The sequence below is a fragment of the Etheostoma cragini genome, chromosome 9, assembly GCF_013103735.1.
Source record: "Etheostoma cragini isolate CJK2018 chromosome 9, CSU_Ecrag_1.0, whole genome shotgun sequence".
Classification (NCBI taxonomy): Eukaryota; Metazoa; Chordata; class Actinopteri; order Perciformes; family Percidae; genus Etheostoma; species Etheostoma cragini.
This window is the reverse complement of record NC_048415.1, coordinates 24449849-24469212: the sequence shown is the minus strand read 5'-3', so window position 1 is coordinate 24469212 and position 19364 is coordinate 24449849. Positions and strand designations below refer to the sequence as shown.

The following is a 19364-nucleotide window of genomic DNA, read 5'->3' as shown; positions in this document are numbered from 1 at the left end:
GACGATGAGACAATACACCACACAGAGAGGCCAGTGAGGGTGGACATTGCAGGACCTCCAAGTAAAGTATCTCAAACTGTAAGTTATGCCCCACAAACACAGTTACCGGCCCTTGATCTTGATCATACCATGCGCATCAAGAGGCGTCTAGATATCAAAGCACCATCACCAGCCTCTAATTCATCTTCCAGTAGTGACAGTGAGGATGAAACAACACACCACAAAACGAAAGAGAGGCCAGGGTTGGAAGGGAGTGCAGGACATCCGTTTCAAGAATCCCAAGTAATAAATCAGGATCCAGAAACACAGTGGCCTTCTCTAGATCTTGGTAATATAACTCGCATCAAAAGGCGTCTAGTTATCAAAGCACCATCACCACCTCCTGATTCAATATTAATTGGTGGCATGAACCATAAAGTGGAAGGAAAGACCGACAAAGCTATCAAAGAGGGCATGGAAAATTTAAGATGCCCCCCAACAACAGTCAAACCAGATTCAAGATGGCCTAGACTGGATCTCAGCAGTGCCCTCTATGGCAAAAGGCACCTTAATATCAAGATACGTTCACCCCCACCTGAGTCGTCTTCCAGCAGTGATGAGAGTGAAGATGGGACAACAAACCTACCTGTAAAAGTTGAGACGAACAGAACTGATGTGGGGATTACAAGTTATCAACCAGGGAGAAAATTGCTTGACATGAGCGTGACTGTCTCCCCTGTCAAGAGGCGTTTAGATATCAAAGGATCATCTCAACCAACGAACTCCTGTTCCTCCAGCGGCTTCTCCATTGGTGACAATGAAAGCAGGATCACAAATAATGAGCAACCGGCAAAGTTGCGTAAGTTCCCCTACATCAACAGACGTCTGGAAATCAAAGCACCATCACCACAATCAGATCTGTCTCTTAGTAGTGTGTCTCCTGGCTTTCAAAAATCTGAATTAAACTCTTCAAGAAGTAACAGTGAGGATGAGTATAAGGACCAGCCTAAGCTAGGATTGGGAGTCTCCTCCATATCAAAGGCAACTGAAAAGGAGTTTATTAGATTGCCGAAGACACACATTTCTCGCAGTCCAAAGACAGACCACAGTATCACATTAGAAAAGTATACAGTTGTTAGAGAAGAAGTCGGAGGGGAAACAAAAAGTGACATCAGTAAAACACCAGAGATAACCCCAGAACTTCAGTCACGTTGGGCCACGATGAATTTAGGTGTCTCTCGCTTTAGAAAGCGTCTTGAAATCACATCGCATACAAATAAACCACCACATCTGCCCTCATCAACTCCACCTGACTCGCCCTCCTCTTCCAGCAGTGAAAGTGGGACTGGGAGTAAAAGTAGCAGGGTAAGGCGAAAGAGAAGAGGAGTTGGAATGCAAGAAATCATACACACAGAATCATCTCAGAGTCTCACCAATATCCAACCTATATATATGGATATCAAAGCACCGTTACAAAGGGAATCATCCAGCAGCAATAGTGAGGATGAGACAATAGAACACAGTGGTCCTGACCTAAGTCTTGGTGTCCCACGTATTAAGAGGCGTCTGGATGTCAAGGCACCATTACCAGAGCAAAGTGATTCCCCATCTTCCTGCAGCGAGAGTGACATTAAGGTGACAAGATACACCAAAAACCAAAGCAGACATGCATCAAACATGTCAGGAATGACAGATGATGACTCTCTCATCACATATAAGCGTATAATTATGAAAGCTTCATCGCCACCAAATAATTCTATCTACCCCAGTGGCGAGGTTCAAACTATTGACCACACAAAACAAAGACATATGGGTGGTGAAATGCTAACTGTTGAGCGAGAGAGAACGAGAGTTCCCAGTTTGAACTTTGATAAAGTAGTAAAGAAAAGGATTGAGCAGCCCAGACACACCATGGGTGTGGACTTGCCACCCGAGATAAGGTGGACTGGTGTCGGTCGTCAGTTGTCTGACCTTTCCTTCCCCAGTCCTAGGAGAGATCTGGACACAGGCTTATCGTCTCCACAGTATGCTTCATCTGCAGAGCCAGAACTTCCCAAACCTGACTCCTCCAGTATTGAAAGTGATCACACAAAACAAGACAGAGGAGAAGATGTGACACTGATGGATAAACACTCATCTTTTAATTCCAACAGTGTTTCTCTTGCACCCAGCAGAGCTGAGGAAAGGAGGGAAAGAAAAGGCCTCAGTGCCCTAAAAGCCATGTCATCGTTGAGAAGCAAGTGGGAACCATTGGATGAAAATGTAGATAAGGGTTCATCTTCTGTTTATGATTATTATGATCCACAAAGTGTCACAAGTTTTAACTATCGCAGGTCTGAGGACATTAAGCCCCTGGCCAAACAGCCACAAACACAGTCCCACCGTTCCTCTACTTCAGTAGATGAAAGAAGAGTTACAGAGTTGTTGTATGATATTCCCCGCTACAGGAGGCATGACATTGGAGGTATTGAACCACCGCAGCGGGCTCCACCTCCTATTCCAGCAACACCACCACCACCATACGAGGCAGTTGGGCTTACATGGAGGTCTCCACAGAGCAGTAGGACACAAGTGTTGGTAGGCAACAGATCTTATCTGCAACAGAGCAGAAACACAGAGGAATATGACCCTTCTTCACTTGCACAACAAAACCAGGGAGCTCATTTTGACTCCTCAAACGTGAACATTAGTGAGGTTTGATTGCAGAAAAGTAACTGCACCCTTAACACTGACAAAAACAAGCACACAATTGGCATTGTGTGATCTTAAATTTGCCAGTGTCTGACGAAAATATGGTGACGTACAGTATATTCAATTTTTACAAGTATCAGGCTTGAAATTAACTGTAAATTGTAAAACTGTTGTAATATGCAGTAGTATAAAGCATCATTAAGTATTTTTTAAATTTACCTTATTTCTGTAAATTGCTTTAAAAACTCTCCACAAAGGTGTCTCCCCGTAACCAATTTTGCAATGAGAATCCATATAACCCTAATGGTCATGTATTATTAATACTTATTTAGAGACCTTAATAAAACTTTTGCTGAACAATTCAATGCAGAGCCTTCATTTGTAAATAAATACAGACAGTACTTTTTGTCATGGATAAACTATTGATTTGTGAGCCCAAATATTAGCCAGTAAGTTAATAAACCTTTTTTATTTATGTATATAGACATAGGTTATAGTGAAAACGGACATAAAGACACTTACATAGTTTACATACATATATACAGTCGGGACAAGGCTGTTCATCCTCCTGCATTGTCATGTGAGAACACTAAAACATTGATCTCTACACAGTATTTGGTAAGCAATCCAACAACTACCTCAATCATAGATGTAATGCTGATGGTTGATACATTGTCATGACAATGATGTTGAGGCTTTCATATAACTTTAGCTTCAGGGGATTTCAACGACACGAGAGCTCATGTATTTTAACTTTACAAATGTCAATGTGTTTCATGTGTCATGACTGCATAAATAAATAAAATATGATCTGTAGTAAACTGACCGCAGCTACCTAAAACTTTAGCATGTAAGATGGGGTAAATGCAGGAGGGAACTCCTGCTCCACAGTGAGGTTACAGGTGTGTTCCAGGTCTCAATAGACACAATCATGTTTCATCAGAATTAACATAACATGATCGTGAATATCAAATTAAGCACAAAACCCTTTGCACAAATTCTTGTGCAAAATAAAAACGCATTTGAAAAATGTTTTCAAAAAAATCTCATCCATTCACAAAAGGCTCTGTTGGAGCATGCATGCAAATATTAAATCTGACGATTCAGCATTACACCACAGCCAAAGACAAAAAATGTATACATGTGTTACAAGAACATTATACTAGGCAAAAAAGAACAGCATAGCATCATCACAGTTCCAAACTGTCAGTGTCCATTGTTTTGATTAGATCTTATGGGTGGTACAAAGCAATGTTTTCAGCAAACCTACTTTTCTACTCAAGCCTTAAGGACCTCGTCCTGAGAGGGTCACTGGTCTTCCACTGTACTTATATTAACATTGTCCGCGTTGGGAGAGATGCTACTAGTAAGAGGAGACTTGAAACTTTCAGGGGACTAAGGAGTACAAAACAGATGCCACATATCAAGACAAAATGGACACCAACAAGCTCTATGTCAACTTCTAACACAGCCCAAACAGTCTGAATTCATCCTGAAGTAATCCCTGATCACTCAGTATATATATGTGTGTGTGTGTGTGTGTGTGTGTGTGTGCATGTATATATACATTTGGGTTTGTTGGTGTGTTTGTGTGGGACACACAAAGTGACTTCCATGTTTTGAGGCACAGTAATACTCTTACCTACACAACGTAGATACATAAATCGGTTGTCGGACCAATAAATGCTGACCAGAGCACTAGTGGCTCACCGCTGTACTGTAATAAGAGTTAGTAAGCAGCAATGCTGATTTGTTTGGTGTTATGAGGTCTAAAGCCTTTTTTGGGGGGGGGGGGGGGGGGGGGGGGGGGGGGGGGGGGGGGGGGGGGGGGGTTAGCAAACTGTTAGCATTAACTTGAGCAAAACAGCTGGAAGGAACAGAAACAGAAGGGGAATCACTGGCACAAATCTATAGTAAACGGCACAGGCACCAGAAACCTGCGATAAACCATGTTTGACACAGTGTGCTTCTTGAAGAACTCCGCTCCCAACTCAAAACATGAAAAACAATAGTTAGTGCCATATGTCCAGAAAAGCTCAAGTCAAGTTCATTGCACAGACATACAATATTGAAAGGTGCCCAGGTCAAAGTGACCCTGTTAAGACTCAGACACAATGCATGAATGGTCACTGTTGGGTTCTCTGTGCTGAAGACAAGGGTGAGGAGTGGTTCTCCTACCAATACCATTTTGCTTCCATCGTCCTTGTATGATACCATGTTATCCTAACACAGACAGCAATATGACATGTCACAGTGAGAGAGAGCAATGTCCCGTGGGATTGCTGCAAGCTTGCCCACTGTGCCACTTTGGTAGGGAACACAACTCCACAATGGCAGCCCTCAGCCTCCGCGCTCTGGGCGACATGCACCCAGGCTGCAAACCCGGTGCCCCCACCCAAGCCCACCCACAGAACCCCTCCTCTTCCAGGAAGCACCCACAGTCACCGCTTTACCATTTTTGTATTGTTGTACATATCGGTTGTTGATTCTCGTAGTCGTCATTGTCACAGCTGTTTTTATTTGTTTTCTTCCATTTCGCTCTCCACCTATGACATCTGTCTTTCCTTGTACCATTCCACAAACTCGTCCAACAAAACTGGCCCTGATAAAAAGATAAGAGCATATGATTTAAAAAAACAACAACAATTACTTGTGTTAAGACTTAAACATTCACATGAAGCTGTGTAGATATGCGTACACTTACAGGCACCGTCCTCATCGTAGTTACTGAGGTCCAGGTTGATTGTCCTGCTGAACTCTAAAACATTGCACCATTGGTCTTTGTTGATGACTTTGTACTTGGATTGCTGAGGAAGAGTAAAACAGTTTACAACCTTTTAGTTTCAAACGCCAAAAATAAATTGAAACAATCTTACATACAACTACTGTATGGGACGTCTTTGATTTGGTAAAATGTTGTGATACTTACTTCTAGAAACTGATTAAACACGGGGAACAGAGGCCACGTCTTTCCAAGAAGAAGTCCCAGCATGCACTTGGCTGTGTTCAAGTCCAAACTCCTCTGATCCTTTTCCTATCCAATCAAAAACACCCACAGCTTCATGAAATCAATGCAAAATGTCAACCGCACTTTAAACAGAGGAGCAGTCTAGCAACAATACACAAACTGAACTCCTTAACTCACAGCTGTCACTGTGAATAAAATATAACCCTGTTAGCCCAGTCACTGCAATATGTATTCATTCACTATTAAAGTGAGTTACTTTACCTCAAATCAGGACAGGCTATGTAAATAGGCTACACACTTGATAAGTGCTTTCCCCAATCCAAGTCAAACTAGAAAATGTTTTTGACCTTAAAACAACAAGATTGTTGTGAACAGAGGCTTGAATAGGACATAAATAGGAATTTCAATCGGGCACACTTAGCAAACAACTGTTTCCTACAGGAACTTCACTATTCACATGAACTAAAGTTTTTTAGACTACTGTGTACGGGAGCATGTTTGTAGAATAGGCTTAGCTTGACTCACCCGTGCAAAATCAAAGGCATATCTATAAATGAGCTTAAAACTGGTGCTGTCGTTTAGGACAGATCTCAGGTAGTCGAGCGAGTTCCTCAGCCTCTCTGTGGAGTCGCACCTGCCAACAACAAGAAGTATTAGACCTCCTGAATACCAAGAGCACTCTATAGAGACATGACTAGAGACAGACAAAATACTAGCAATGTACAATCTCAGATCAGAAATAATATTATGATGCAAGCAGTTTTCAATCAAAAAACAGCATGCAAAAATAAAATAAAAAAGAAATAGGGCGAAGACATACTGTAGTAGGCCCATGCCTCTAAGCCACTCCTGGAGAGTGAAATATCCCATACTCTGGGCATCCAGCTTCCAAGCAAGAACCAGCATCACAACCTAGGCACAGACACAAACACCCTTTATAGCTACAGACATACTTAAATACAAGACGAGTCAATCTACTGTATATTATCAATCTATCAACTGAAATCACACGTCTATTACATGTCTAAATCAGACAACAATGTACATTAATAAGTAATAACCCTTGAAATAAAGAATTTGTATAGATAAGTAGTGACTTAAAAGTGACATTGGGCTTGTGCATTTTTTGTGAATAACTATTCATTTATTATTATGCTAACTGTTTTTATATTTTTATTAAACATCAAATCATGAGAAATGCCCATCACATAACACAGCGAAAGGGTATCCCAATGACTTGCTTTGTTTGACTGGCGACCAGAGAAAAAAAAAAAGCGACCTAACAGATATAACCAACATGCAAGAAATGGGCTTACATTCTCTGGCTCCACTCCAATGTCCTCGCAGAACTTCTCCATGCCCTCTGGACCCACCACGTCATCACAACCTATTTAAGACAGACAATTGTGAAGCCACATATAGCATTAATTTCACACGTGGAGCAAAAGACCTACGTCGCCGATCAGTGGTCAAATGCTTAAAAACAAAGAATGTTTGAATGCTGGGACATTCCTAAAACTTCACCTGCGTATTCATAAAACCACTCCAAGCATCTTTTACTGGAAAATGTCTCCTCCTCCCGTATTTGAGGCGTTTCGTGTTTTCTAAAAACGCTGCAGATGAAAAGGACTTTTAGTCACAAGCTCAGCAGGCACACAAGCATGGTACAAAATGTCAAAAGTAGTCAACGTGATTTTGTATTTTGAAAGAGCTTTTTTTTCTATTATGGCTTTCCTACCTGCAACATTAAGACTTTTCAGACACATTCCTCTTTAATAAGCCACAATAATCAAGCGCTAACTGACACAGACTGAAGTGGCCTTTTTTTATCTTTAACAGAGGGATGTCACACCTGTCCTGGCGACTTTTCTTGGCGGCCATGTCATCTCCAGCAGAGGGTCTCCTCTTTTTCCTAGGAGGCATGGCTCTAGAGCAACAAGCTAGGGAAGGAAGTGGAAGACAGAATGAAGGAGCGCTACTTATAATCAATACATGGCTAATGCTTATTTTCTAATGCTAAACATAGAAAGCAGAAAGACATTGTTTTGGTGGCAGCTTAGTGTATGACTGTCCTAGTAATGACAGCGGTGACAGTGTTTTATATTGACTACAAAACCCATAGGGACCAGCTGACGTATTACCTGAGGGGTGGCTATCCTGTCCAACGTCTTCTGTCAGGTTCTATCAAAAAAAAGATACCACATGCTAGTGAGTTGGACACACGTTTACACAGTGCACACTCACTAACACAAACCTTTATAGACCACATAGAGAGAGAGTACACAAGCTACCAATATGCATTTACCAGCCTGTGCAAGGTGTGGTGGATCTTATGGATGCTCGCCAGTGTAGTCAAGTGGGAATTCAGCTGTAAATCTATTTCCACAAAAAAATAAAGATAACGTCAAAAATTAAACTAAAGCATAACACACAACCTTCTGCTCCTAATTACACTAATAAGCTTGGTACAAGTACAAGGGGAAACAAGGTGACATCATCATGGCATCAACAAAAACCTATGATATTTGGGGTTTTTTGTGCTAGTAACCAAGACAGACTCTACAAGGCTTTACTTACTTTCGTGTGATTCCTACTTTATGATTTTACATTTCAGGAAACGACAGAAAAACATCTCACGCGACTGAGGGAGGGACTCGGCATTGCAAACTCGATCATAACTGATCATGCATGTCACCTTGTCGCCAAATGTTTCCTATGAATTCCCGTTCAAAAGCTGTCATCAAATCCCGATGCTTGGAATTTATTTCCAGAGGCCAAAACCAGACCAAAAAAACACACACTGCCGAACAGATAGCACTAGCTGCATACCTACAATTGTATGCAGACGCGCAACTTGCACAGAGTTTACAAAGTATCTAGAGAGTTGAGAGTATGGGTGTTGTAGTCCATTTCCTTCAAAGAGGCCGTGAAAACCTCTGCTATGGTTGGGAAACTAAACTACAATTCCCAAGCCGTAACAAAACAACTATTTCTTGCAGACCCTTCTACCCCCTAACATATGCCCCTACTGATAGAATGCATTTATATTGTCTTTAAAAAATCTAACATCATATGCCTACTGGCACATCACCGTTGCGCAGACGTTTTGCAGCAGCTGGTGTAGGTGCCGCAAAGCCCGACAGCACTGCTGCAGCAGGGAATGAAAGATGTTTTACACAACTGCGTCACAATTTTCCTTCTCTGTGATAGTGATAGTCCGCAGTTGACCAGAAAATTGACCTATTTACAATGGCATTGCGTTGATTCTAAGTTTGAGTTGAAACGCATAGTGCCTCCTCAGTAATGATGAATATGAGCATCACAACGCAGCGATTAGCATCGAAAACCTTCTGGATTTGACCAACGTCGGCTGCTTTAAATGAGCACTGCTACCGCTACACACACAAAAATAACTCCAGCAAGACTGGTGTGTTAAATTAAACCCCCTACATGTCCAAAACTACTGAAATTACACTAGCTATCCATCCTTTGTTGTCGCCCAAGACAACACTGGCAGATACAAAGGGACCCCCGAATAGCACGGAAATCATACGTTCTCATCTTATCTTACAGAAACACGGGCTAAAAGTAGAGGTAGAAACACAACACGTCTTTTTGCTTCTCTCCGGTAAACTCTGTGGCATCTGTGAAGGTTCGTAATTTAATGCAGAAAAGCCTCTATAACGTTATTACTTACTTGCCGCATCAGAGTGCATTTTTATGAAACGTACAACTGTCTGTGGGAAGTCCGGAGACCGGCCAATAGGCGGGCCTTGTCAACGTAAACCACGCCCTCTGACAATGATTGAAGCAGAGGCTGTTCGGTCTCCGCCTTTGATCGCTGGCGATTGGCTGTTAAAGTTGTCATGTCAAAGAAGGAGGAAAAAATTAATACATCCCTCCCACACAGAAATGGGATTGGGCCGAGTTCCTAAACAGGCTGCGATTCCTCTGTGATTCATTGGTCTAGAGGTTTTAATGAGCGCGTCAATCACCAGAATTTCCTCGTGCAACCCTGAAACCAGCCCACGATGGAATCTGATTGGTCAATTTAGTCATAAGTAAACCTCCCAGAAGCCGCTGTTTTGAGTTGAATGGGTTCGCTACATGCTAATGTCAAGTTAGCCTGGCGGAGGCTAGTGGCGGTGCGTTTGGCAACGTGAATTGTGATGTCTCATTTCATTATAGTCCATTAGGTTTATATAGTAAAGGCTTACCCTATCAACAAAGAGCAGCGAATACCTTCTCTGCTCTCGTGGTGTCACCGGACGTTAGACGTCGATTGATGTGCGTATAAGTCCTGTCCTAATGCTACAGTTAACGTTACCGTATAAAGTTTAGCAACCGTAAACACTAACGTTACTCGTCAGGTACTTGTCAAGTGACTTGAAATCTTTGCTATTCTAATACTATCAGACAAAACGAACGGATACGTTCAACGTGCAGCAACGTTGTTGTGGTTTGTTCCCAATTTGTTGGCGGTGACACATGAGATGAATTGGCCTGTATCATTCTGTTTAACTGGTCCACTATTCAGCTAAGCTAGGCCTCAACTGTACTGAATCATTGACTTCGAGTTTGTAACACAAGTTGAACAAGTGTCCGAGACAAAGACCAGCCACCTGCTGCCATTTTCAGTAAATTCACATTAGCCTATACCTCCAAGGTAGAGCTGGGTTGAGTAGACCACCGCAATGTCTTACTGGTGCCTGGAAGAGTAGAGCCACTGTTAACGCCATTACATTTCAGAGGGAGATTTTGGACTTTTTACTTCAGCCTACTAAATTTATTTATTATTACATACCTGCCCACACTGTGAAAAGTTGAAAGACTGATTGCTTTTATTTAAGTCCGGTCTAATGGTTTTTATGACCAACATGCTTACTTGCACATGTAAATGGAAAATAATATTTTACCACTGCCCATTCTCGATAAACACGCAGAAAAAATGACCAAATATCAGTTAAAGGTGTGTTTTGGGTGGCTGTGGCTCAGTGGTAGAGCGGTTGCCTGCCAATTGGAAGGATTGGAGTTTGATCCCTGGCCCTGCAGACCCATGTCAAAGTGTCCTTGGGTGATACACTGAACCCCGAGTTGCCCCCTGATGCTGTGCCATCGTATTGTAAATGTTTTTGAGTATTTATCTGATGAGCAGGTGGCACCTTGTACGGCAGCCTCAGACACAATATGTGAATGTACTATTTTAAAGCACTTTGAGTAAAAACAGTCCATTTCCATCTTATGTAAATGTTACGTATAGGTTAGGTTAGAGATGCAAGCTTGTGACCGGGAGGTTGTCGGTTCAATCCCTAGGCCAACATGAAAAAAATCTGGGTGGGGAACGTGAAATCATCAGCACTGCTGAGTTGCCCTTGAGCAAGGCACCCAGTGGAGCTGCTCAGTGGCCAGCAGATCAGACTGTGGTTGTACGGGGCAGCTTCCAGGTATGGGTGTGTAACTGTGTGTGTACTGCCTCTCAGTGAACCTTCCCATCTACAACAGTAAAGCACTGACATTCAAACCTTAATTCATACCATGTAAATAAATAATTTTTGTGAGTATCCCATTTAGTTTAAGTTCAAGTTTATTTCTATGCAGAAGAAGTCATCAAAGCAATTTTAAAACTTGAAGGTGTGAACCATACAGTATTTATGCCTTCCACAATCCCTCAGCAATCATTGGTCCAACAATGATGGCAAACCCTCCCACTCAGTAAAGATGTGCAGTACATGCTTTTCTGTTTCCATAAATACTGAATACAATTAGTTTTTTGAAATACTGCACTTAAACCATGCACAAAATGACCACTAGATGGAGCTACAATTCTTTCAGATATTTATCCTTACGTATTTCCAGTTTCATCTGACCAAGTAGCACATTATTTGCAGGTGAGCCCAGTCTAATGGACTAAGCACAAGTCATTTGGTCTCATTATCAGCCGCAATATACTTTAGCAAAACACTGATAAGAGTTCCCTTGCCTATGTCCCCCCAGGGGATAGAAATGGTGATGGAGGTTTAAAATGAGCCCTGGCTATCCTGCTCTGCCTTTGAGGTAATAAAAGCTCAGATGGATGATCTGGGATCTTGCTCCTTATGAGGTCATAAGGGGCAAGGTCACCTCACCTTTGTCTGCTTGAATGAGTCTACATCGCCATAACTGCTTACAGATCCACCAGTTACTTCTGGCACTTCATATCTAGGACGTACCTTAACCCTCATGTGGTCTTTGTCTCAAATTTGACGATTTCAGTTAATTCTTTTTTGGGGTCAAAAGAAATGGGCCATCGGAATAAGCACTGAAAATGTCAACATTAAAACTGTCAAAAAAAACTCCACGACATTGATATGATGACAAAAATGTCGGAAAAAGTGATCAAAACCTTTTTTTTCATGGTTGACGGGAAGACAACACGAGGGTTAATAAATCTAGAGAGATGCAAAAAGCTGCATCATCACCACGTTTTGTTTTCACTTATGGAACAGGAAGCAAACTACTGGCCGTTTGGAGAGTTCACAGCACAGAAGCAGATCTGGGGTTTGAGAACTGGAGTTATGTGCTGAGCTTTTTGGTCAAAGGAAGATGACAGAAGCCCAGCCTGAATATAAATATCTGCATGGACATGATTTTCTAGTAGGAACCAACCGATGAAAAGGATTTTAAAGGCCGATACCAACAAAACAAAATCCGATATGCTGATAAATCGGCCGATGTATATATAAAAAAACAAAACAGATATGTGTTACAAAACAAACAGATTTAATTAACATTAGTTATTTGTAGTTAATTATGAGCTCTCACTAAAATAATATAATAATAATTTGTTTTATTGTCACAACAGAACATCAAAATCTATTAAAGTTCTGATAGATAAAATGTATAAAAATACAAACTTAAGAAGTGAAACTTGAACAAAAACACACACACACAAAAAAATCTGTGTTGCTAACAGGGGACATTGTAAAACGGCCGTTATAAATGCAGATACCGATAAATCAGAAAGCCTATATTGGCCGATATATCGGTCAGGCTCTAGTTTCTTACTACTATTACTTAGGCCTTCTTTAGGACTAATTCCCGTCATGTTAGCTATTTGAGGGTGATAATAATGTAATTATAATAAGATTGTTTTTTACATTATCTTAATATGACTGTTTGATGCATGTCTACTACAAGAACTTGTTTTTAGTTGTTCAGGACTCACAGTAAGTACTGACTTTACATCCTCCTTAGCAAAAGCTTTTTACCCTTGTTAGCTGAATTATATCACGGCTCATTGGTTATTGGCTCTATGTACTTGTTCAGTAGTTCCATGAGTCCATAGTTCTTCCATAAACTATCTTGAGTGTCATCCACATAACCAGAGATGGGAAGTAACGAAGTACAAATACTTCGTTACTGTACTCAAGTAGATTTTTTCAGATATTTTTACTTTACTATTTATTTTTGTGGCAACTTTAGACTTCTACTCCTTACATTTTAACCCAAATATCGGTACTTTCTACTCCTTACATTTTACTAAATTGGCTCGTTACTTTAGCTTTACAAGAGGTTGTTACGTCGGACAGTAGCGCGGACACGCGCCACACACCGCGAGCGGGTGCGCGCGCAGTGTGTTCCAAATCGCGCACTTCTCTTAGTGCACTAACGGAAGTGCACTTCGTACACTACGTACTTACTTGCATAGTGCGTAAAATTTGACTACATAATAAAGAGTAGACGCCGCATTGGTTGCTGAGCGCGAGATTTCCTTCCGCCATCTTGGACCGGTCATACTCGTTACTTAGCAGCAGAAGATGCAAGAAGCCAGAGCACTGTGCTCAGTGCTCACCTGCTCAGATCGGCGGATTTTTTTATCTTATCTTTTTAACTCTGGGTTCTGTAAAGCATTTTGAATCTATGTTTTGAAAATTGCTACATAATTTAAGTTTTGCGTGTTTTAAAGGGAGATTCAACCACGTAAATGTGCAGTTTAAATAAAAACTGTCACTTACATATACTGCTACTTTAAATAAGTAACGGTACGCGTGCTTTGTTAGGGGTGAAAGATATATCAACGCAGTATCGTTACACAGCACATCGTTATATAAGTGAGTAGGCTATAACCTATACATTATTCTGGGGGTCCAAAAGCAGCACTAATGTATATGCTTATGTTGTTATTACATTGGGATTGTCTCTGGTTTAGTTGGGATTTGTTTGATAAGACTTGCACGTTACTCTTATAAGTTATTTATGCATTTTATACTGTCCAACTAGTAGAACAGGTCCTGTTCTGTAGACATGGTCCAGTTATTTATTCATGTTGGACCAGTCCAATTTGACTGTCAGTTGAAATAAACCTTTTTTTGTAAGAAAACTTGTTTAATTTGTGAACCTATTTTGTAATTTTACATATGTTTAAAAAATCGGAATTCATATCGATGTTGCAATATCACATTCTGTTAATGTGCAACCCTAGTGTGTGTGTGTGTGTGTGTGTGTGTGTGTGTGTGTGTGTGTGTGTGTTTGTGTGTGTGTGTGTGTGTGTGTGTGTGTGTGTGTGTGTGTGTGTGTGACAGAGAGAGAGACAAATATAAAAAGCTTCAAGTAGACTCTAATAACATAATGATATTGTTTCTTGTACTTAAATATCTAACTTTACGGTCACTATCTGTTTCTTCTTCCCTATCATATTTATAATGTGTGATTTGGTATTTATACCTATTATAGCCTTCATCACATATGTGATGTAAGGGTATTTACAAATGATAGATACACCGAGGATGTCTGGTCTAGGGTCTGGTCTAGGGTGACCAGACGTCCTCGGATTTAGGGGACAGTCCCCGGTTTTGGTTGTCCGTCCCTAACTAAATACAGAAGAAAATAACTACCTCTGTCCCTGTTCTGTTTTTAAAGAAACAACATTAGGTTTTACAATCAGATTGATAGTCAAACTGGAAATGTCCCCGTTTTTCTCCCTTTTTGGGGATTATGTTCCCAGTTTTCTCGGACGTCTGGTGAATTTATATCATATCAGAATATTCTATTACTGTTAAGCCCACTATGCCTATTAAAATACGCCTAACCATGTGTCCTGTTTCATAGCTACATGTATGACCTTTGTAGCAAAAAAAACCATGAAATCAGTTTTGTATTAAGTGAGATTGACTAATTAAACGCGCTGACAGCTCATTTCACCTGCCAAACACTACACTGAGTGGAGCGGGTGACCGGTCCAAGATGGCGGCCCCACGTCTCGTCAGCGCCAGTAGGCAGTAGCGGTCGATGCGGCGTCTACCCTTTATATGTCTATGGTTCTGACAGTGGAGCTCTCCCAACGCCGAAACAGACTGAGAAAAAAAAAACCATACCACTACGCAAATCCTGCCAATGGAGGAGGGCCAGGACGTTGACGCTTTTTCGTCAAATGAAAAGAACGTCTGCAAGCTAGCCACCTAGCTCAATTAAAGGGAGAGAAGAAAAATGTGAGTATCGTCTGCTTTAAGAACATTGAAGTCATTGAGGACACGGCCGTTGCTATCTAGCTAATGTAGTTAACGTTGGCTTACGTTAAGTTCCGTGATTAACTTTGCCGTTGAGCTTAACGTTAGCTTTCCAACTGTGGTACCAAAATTGCCTGCCTTAGCATGCTAAAGAAGCAGTTTGGCTCCCCTGCTAGTGTGAGTTAATCGCCTAGCTACCTTGCAAGTTAAACTGTAGGTATCGTTCAGATTCCTGTTGTCATTAAATGCGACGCTGCCAAATAGCTAAATGGGCTGTTAACATTGCTATTAAACTAGCATGTTGAACGTTAAATTGTAACGTTAATTGACAACTGTCTGGTCAGCTAGCTAACGTAATATCAAGTTGCTGCTGCTAGCCAGCCTCTTGCTCAACATTAGGAGTTTTCTCAACACAGTATTAACACAATGCTAGTTGCTAACTAAAAGCCACCGTGGACGTTACCTTGCTAATGTTGAACATTTGCCAATTTTAACGTGGCTAGTTCCCTTTTTGTCGTAGTTTTGTTTTGGTAGTGTAAACTATTCATTTCAGAAAACAACTTTCAACAAAATATGTTTACCGGATACCGTTACTCGCAGTATCAAAATTACTTCACAAAAAAAAAACAATCTAGCTAGTGTTTTAATGCACTGGTAGGTCAGAGAGAACCCTATTGTTTGTGTGAGGTCACATTTTGAAATGTGGTGTGTTTAAAGACATGTACCATGCCCAAGCATGGTGGTTCTTATGTATTGGCCCAACACTGAGTGAACTGTCAACTTTGCATGTAACATTCCTCTGAGGACTTCACTCTCCTTGTTCAGAGTGCTTCACATACACAATGAAGCATTTGTTCGTTTTCTGTAGAGAACGGAGCAGTGGCACTTGGATACAGTCAGATAGGAATCTGGTCAGTATGCTGTGTGGATGGAGGTAGAGATGGCCAAGCTATTTCAGACAAAGGTACAGTGACAGAAGAAAATTCATTTTGTATGCACTCATGGACTATGCTCTCAGTAATGAGAACTGTGTTGTGCATATTTGCATGAAAAAGTGAGGTTAGTGTAGAGGGGAATTTTTTTTTTATTGCTCATCTAACATTGTTTGGTTCTGCTGCAGTGTACCATGTCAGATGGCCCCTGCAGTGGCCCTGCTATGAAGTAGCTCACATAGTTTGAGCATTATATACACAAGACCTGCAATGTTGTGCTAGCTAGATCATCAGTCATTACAACTGGCTGATCCCCGTTCGTCCCTACCAGGATAAGCTTCTGATGGCATGGCACTACAGCTGTGTAGTGTATTCTCTTGGGCAAGCGCAACTAGAGGGAATCCCCCTAGACTGCAAATAGCTATCTATTTGTGATTATCTGGGGCATAATTCCAGTGACTTAGTATGTTTGGTTTAATCTGGTATTAATGACATTGAAAAGCATGGGGATGGTAAAATGCCCCCACGGTGGCCCCTCACTAAGCTGTCTCCTGCAAGGATTGACTGTTAACTCAGCATTTTGTATACATAGGTTTGACTGACTGCTAACTAGGGCTGCTCGATAATGGAAAAAATCATAATAACAATTATTTTGGTCTATATTGAAATTGTGATTATTTAACACCATAACTTAGCGACTTTGGACAGATGTTTCAGTTGTTGAACTTACATAACAGGGAAAAAGTTAAACAAATCAACAGTGAAAACACCCTCCCCAAAAAGACCCCTCCCAATTGAACACAGAGTTAACTTGCAAACCGTAATGTGCCAAATAATCGTTTTTCTCCATTATTCTGTTTTTGTGATTATTAGGAGCCAACATTGTCATCGTGATTTAAAATTTTGATTCCTACTGCTAACTTGTCATCTTGAGAAAGCAAGCATAAAGTGTCCTTCTTCAAATGGCCTTAAAACCCGCAAATGCACAAATACATATCTTGGCTGTCTCAGCACCTGCTTTTATGCCCCTTGACCTTGCAGTGGTTAACCTAGTTCCATATAGGAAGCTAGGAAATCCTGGTTGGTCTTCTCTGAAACTATCAACTATCTGAGGTCTCCATGTCATATGATATGAGCTTTCACTTATTTGGCCAGGTTACAGTAGATGAGCTCTTATCAAACCTAGACTGACTAGTTCGATCCAGGTGTGTGTTTGCATTTGCTTACTTATTAACTGGACAACTGAATAAATAATACTCTGCACGTATATTTGGCTTAAAACATGCTATTGAATTAAATCTTGTCCCGAACCAATTCCCCTGAATGCTGCACCCCTCTCTGTGGTCACATTGTCCTGCTTTGAGCATTGAACTCAACACAAAATGTATCTCTATAGTACTCAAGAAGGACAGACACTGCTGTGCCCTTTCATTCTGTTTGTGGGATATTTGCTGTAAAACATTGAAGATAAGAATATTCACGAGTTGGTAAATAGCTCAAAATATTTAAATGAATTATGGTAGCCTTGTAGTGTTTTGGAATTCAGCAGTTGATCACTATTTCTCTAACTTCCATAAAGCTAACTTAAGGTCTCCTCATTACCAGTGCAATGTAAATTAAAGCACAACTGTCTTACTTCGATGTACATGGGTTATGCTTTTTGTCATTGATTCTGTCAAAAGACTTGGCGTGGTGTAGCACACAATAAGGACTAAGTCTAGCTAGAAATAACCTATAATTGAGCCCTTCTGAGGAAGATTATCCTTGGCTTTAGGAGAGGGGTTCTGGAGCATAATTGATGTTTGGGTCCGCCTTCGCCAGAGAAACCACCCTGTCTTCTCCTCAGCTGAGGTTCCAGTGTTTGTGCCATGTTTAGGTTAAATGACGGTACAATAATGCGTCATAGTTTCTTGCTATACATGACATCCAGAGCAAGATAAAGATAAGAGGATTTGGCTATCTGTCGTAACATGCAAAAAAGTTTGTTCATGCACTTTCCTTCCTAGTTGGAAGAAGCCAGTAATGTTTCCGCTCAAGAAGTAGTGATTACAACAGGACCAGGCCTGTCATTTAGTGTTGGAGAGAGCCAGATATAGTCTATTCCCTCTTTGTCCCATTTACTGTTGCACACTGTCTGTTTCTAACTGAGCTATTCCAAGTTCTAAAAGACATGTTCAGCAAAAACTACATCTCATTAGACATTCTTGAGTTTGTTTTCTAAATTTTGATTGTGGTTGTTTTTGTGGTTTAGTTTATTTGCAGCAGGGACAAGTAGCCTACAGAAGAAACATTGACAGTTGGAAAAGCTGTGTGTGTGTGTGTGTGTGTGTGTGTGTGTGTGTGTGTGTGTCTGAAGCTAATTAAAGTTTGACTGTGATTCATTGATAAGGTAAACTGTACGGAACAGCTACTGGAAATTGATGTGGCAGAAAGCTGAAGGAAACACAGGGCAATCTTGTCTTTGTCAGGACTCTTATTTCCTGAAAGGACTATCAGTCCCCAATTTGCAGCATCCTTGGTATGTGCTCTGAATCTTCTGACTCAGAAAATTGCAGGGTGATATTAGATGAAGCTAAGTTAACCGTTGATCAGATCAGTTCTTCTCCGCGGACCTTTAACCCTTCCGGCTTGTTGCAATCAAACCAAAATGTACGCGGTTTAAACTCCTTTACCATACGCGTCTTTATAAATGCATTGATTTGGTCAAAGTATTGGTGAGCTATGTTATGTGTAAAAGGTTTTAGCACTACCAGAGAAATGCATTTGTGAGCCTAAATATAGAGCAGGAGCTTAGTCTGTGGCTGTATTTGCTTCAGCATATAAGACGTGCACAGGGTTGGCCTACCCTTTTTCTTGTGGTCACACTTTTTTCTTGTTTTTTGGACTCGCTGAGTTGGAACAGGAAGCCAGATGTATTATTCACAGGTCTGTTAGCGTGAGAAGTGAGTGATTGCGTCTGAGAAGTTTTTTTTTTCTTCCATATTTGTGGTGGGGGGATAAGGTATGTGTGATGCTATGTTGCTGTTACATGACTTTTGGGTGACTTTTGAGTTTTCGCTTCGTTTTAGTTTTGACTTTATCTACAATGACCTGTTCTCACCATCTGTCCTCGGTGCTTGGGTGGAAGTTCTCACACCTCAACTTCTCTGTCTGGCGGCTTATGACTCAGTGGCTTCTTCCTTCCTTCGTTTGATTACAGTTGGATAACAGTTCAAAGTGTCTTATTTATGTCAGTCTGATGTCACTGGATTATATTTATCTGCTATACCCTTCATTTTTTTTACCTTTAAAAAATATAATAAATCTGGT

The 19364-nt window shown here is 40.9% G+C and overlaps 3 protein-coding genes across 9 annotated transcripts in view; 2 read left to right on the top strand and 1 right to left on the bottom strand.

Annotated features, from left to right (window-relative positions):
* The first annotated feature begins 12 nt into the window (after positions 1 to 12).
* On the top strand, positions 13 to 2680 carry LOC117950600 (uncharacterized protein DDB_G0284459-like). The gene is made up of 2 exons (XM_034881772.1): positions 13 to 699; positions 1015 to 2680. Exons 1-2 carry the CDS (start codon positions 130 to 132, stop codon positions 2677 to 2679), a joined length of 2235 nt encoding a protein of 744 aa, XP_034737663.1. The 5' UTR covers positions 13 to 129; the 3' UTR covers position 2680.
* fryl (furry homolog, like) overlaps positions 1134 to 19364 on the top strand; it is an 80629-nt gene continuing 62398 nt past the window's right edge. The window contains exons 1-2 of one of the 3 annotated variants that reach the window (XM_034881769.1): positions 1134 to 1144; positions 1942 to 1943. The gene's annotated coding sequence lies outside the window, so the exon portion shown is untranslated. Of the gene's footprint in view, positions 1145 to 1941; positions 1944 to 14862; positions 15106 to 16070; positions 16088 to 19364 lie in introns of those variants that run through there. The other 2 variants (XM_034881768.1, XM_034881770.1) reach the window with 2 other exon arrangements.
* On the bottom strand, positions 3121 to 9436 carry dcun1d4 (DCN1, defective in cullin neddylation 1, domain containing 4 (S. cerevisiae)). 5 transcript variants are annotated; one of them, XM_034881778.1, is made up of 11 exons: positions 9336 to 9436; positions 7944 to 8014; positions 7780 to 7819; positions 7491 to 7578; positions 7163 to 7251; positions 6955 to 7025; positions 6459 to 6550; positions 6164 to 6272; positions 5600 to 5704; positions 5375 to 5477; positions 3121 to 5272 (listed from the first exon to the last, which is right to left on the bottom strand). In XM_034881778.1, exons 1-11 carry the CDS (start codon positions 9352 to 9354, stop codon positions 5217 to 5219), a joined length of 843 nt encoding a protein of 280 aa, XP_034737669.1. In that variant the 5' UTR covers positions 9355 to 9436; the 3' UTR covers positions 3121 to 5216. The 5 variants fall into 5 exon arrangements, with proteins under 5 accessions (XP_034737669.1, XP_034737668.1, XP_034737672.1 ...); XM_034881777.1 differs by having other exon boundaries at positions 9210 to 9336; XM_034881781.1 differs by lacking the exon at positions 9336 to 9436 and adding an exon at positions 8216 to 9198.

Coding starts and splice junctions, on each gene's coding strand:
- LOC117950600 (XM_034881772.1), top strand. CDS start 130: ATGCGCATCAAGAGGCGTCTAGATATCAAAGCACCATCACCAGCCTCT. Junction 700..1,014: donor GGAGAAAATTGCTTGACATG/AGCGTGACTGTC, acceptor GTCTCCTCCATA/TCAAAGGCAACTGAAAAGGA.
- dcun1d4 (XM_034881777.1), bottom strand. CDS start 9,282: ATGCCACAGAGTTTACCGGAGAGAAGCAAAAAGACGTGTTGTGTTTCT. Junction 8,015..9,209: donor TACTTTTAGCCCGTGTTTCT/GTAAGATAAGAT, acceptor TTGTGGAAATAG/ATTTACAGCTGAATTCCCAC. Junction 7,579..7,779: donor ACAGGATAGCCACCCCTCAG/GTAATACGTCAG, acceptor TTCCTTCCCTAG/CTTGTTGCTCTAGAGCCATG.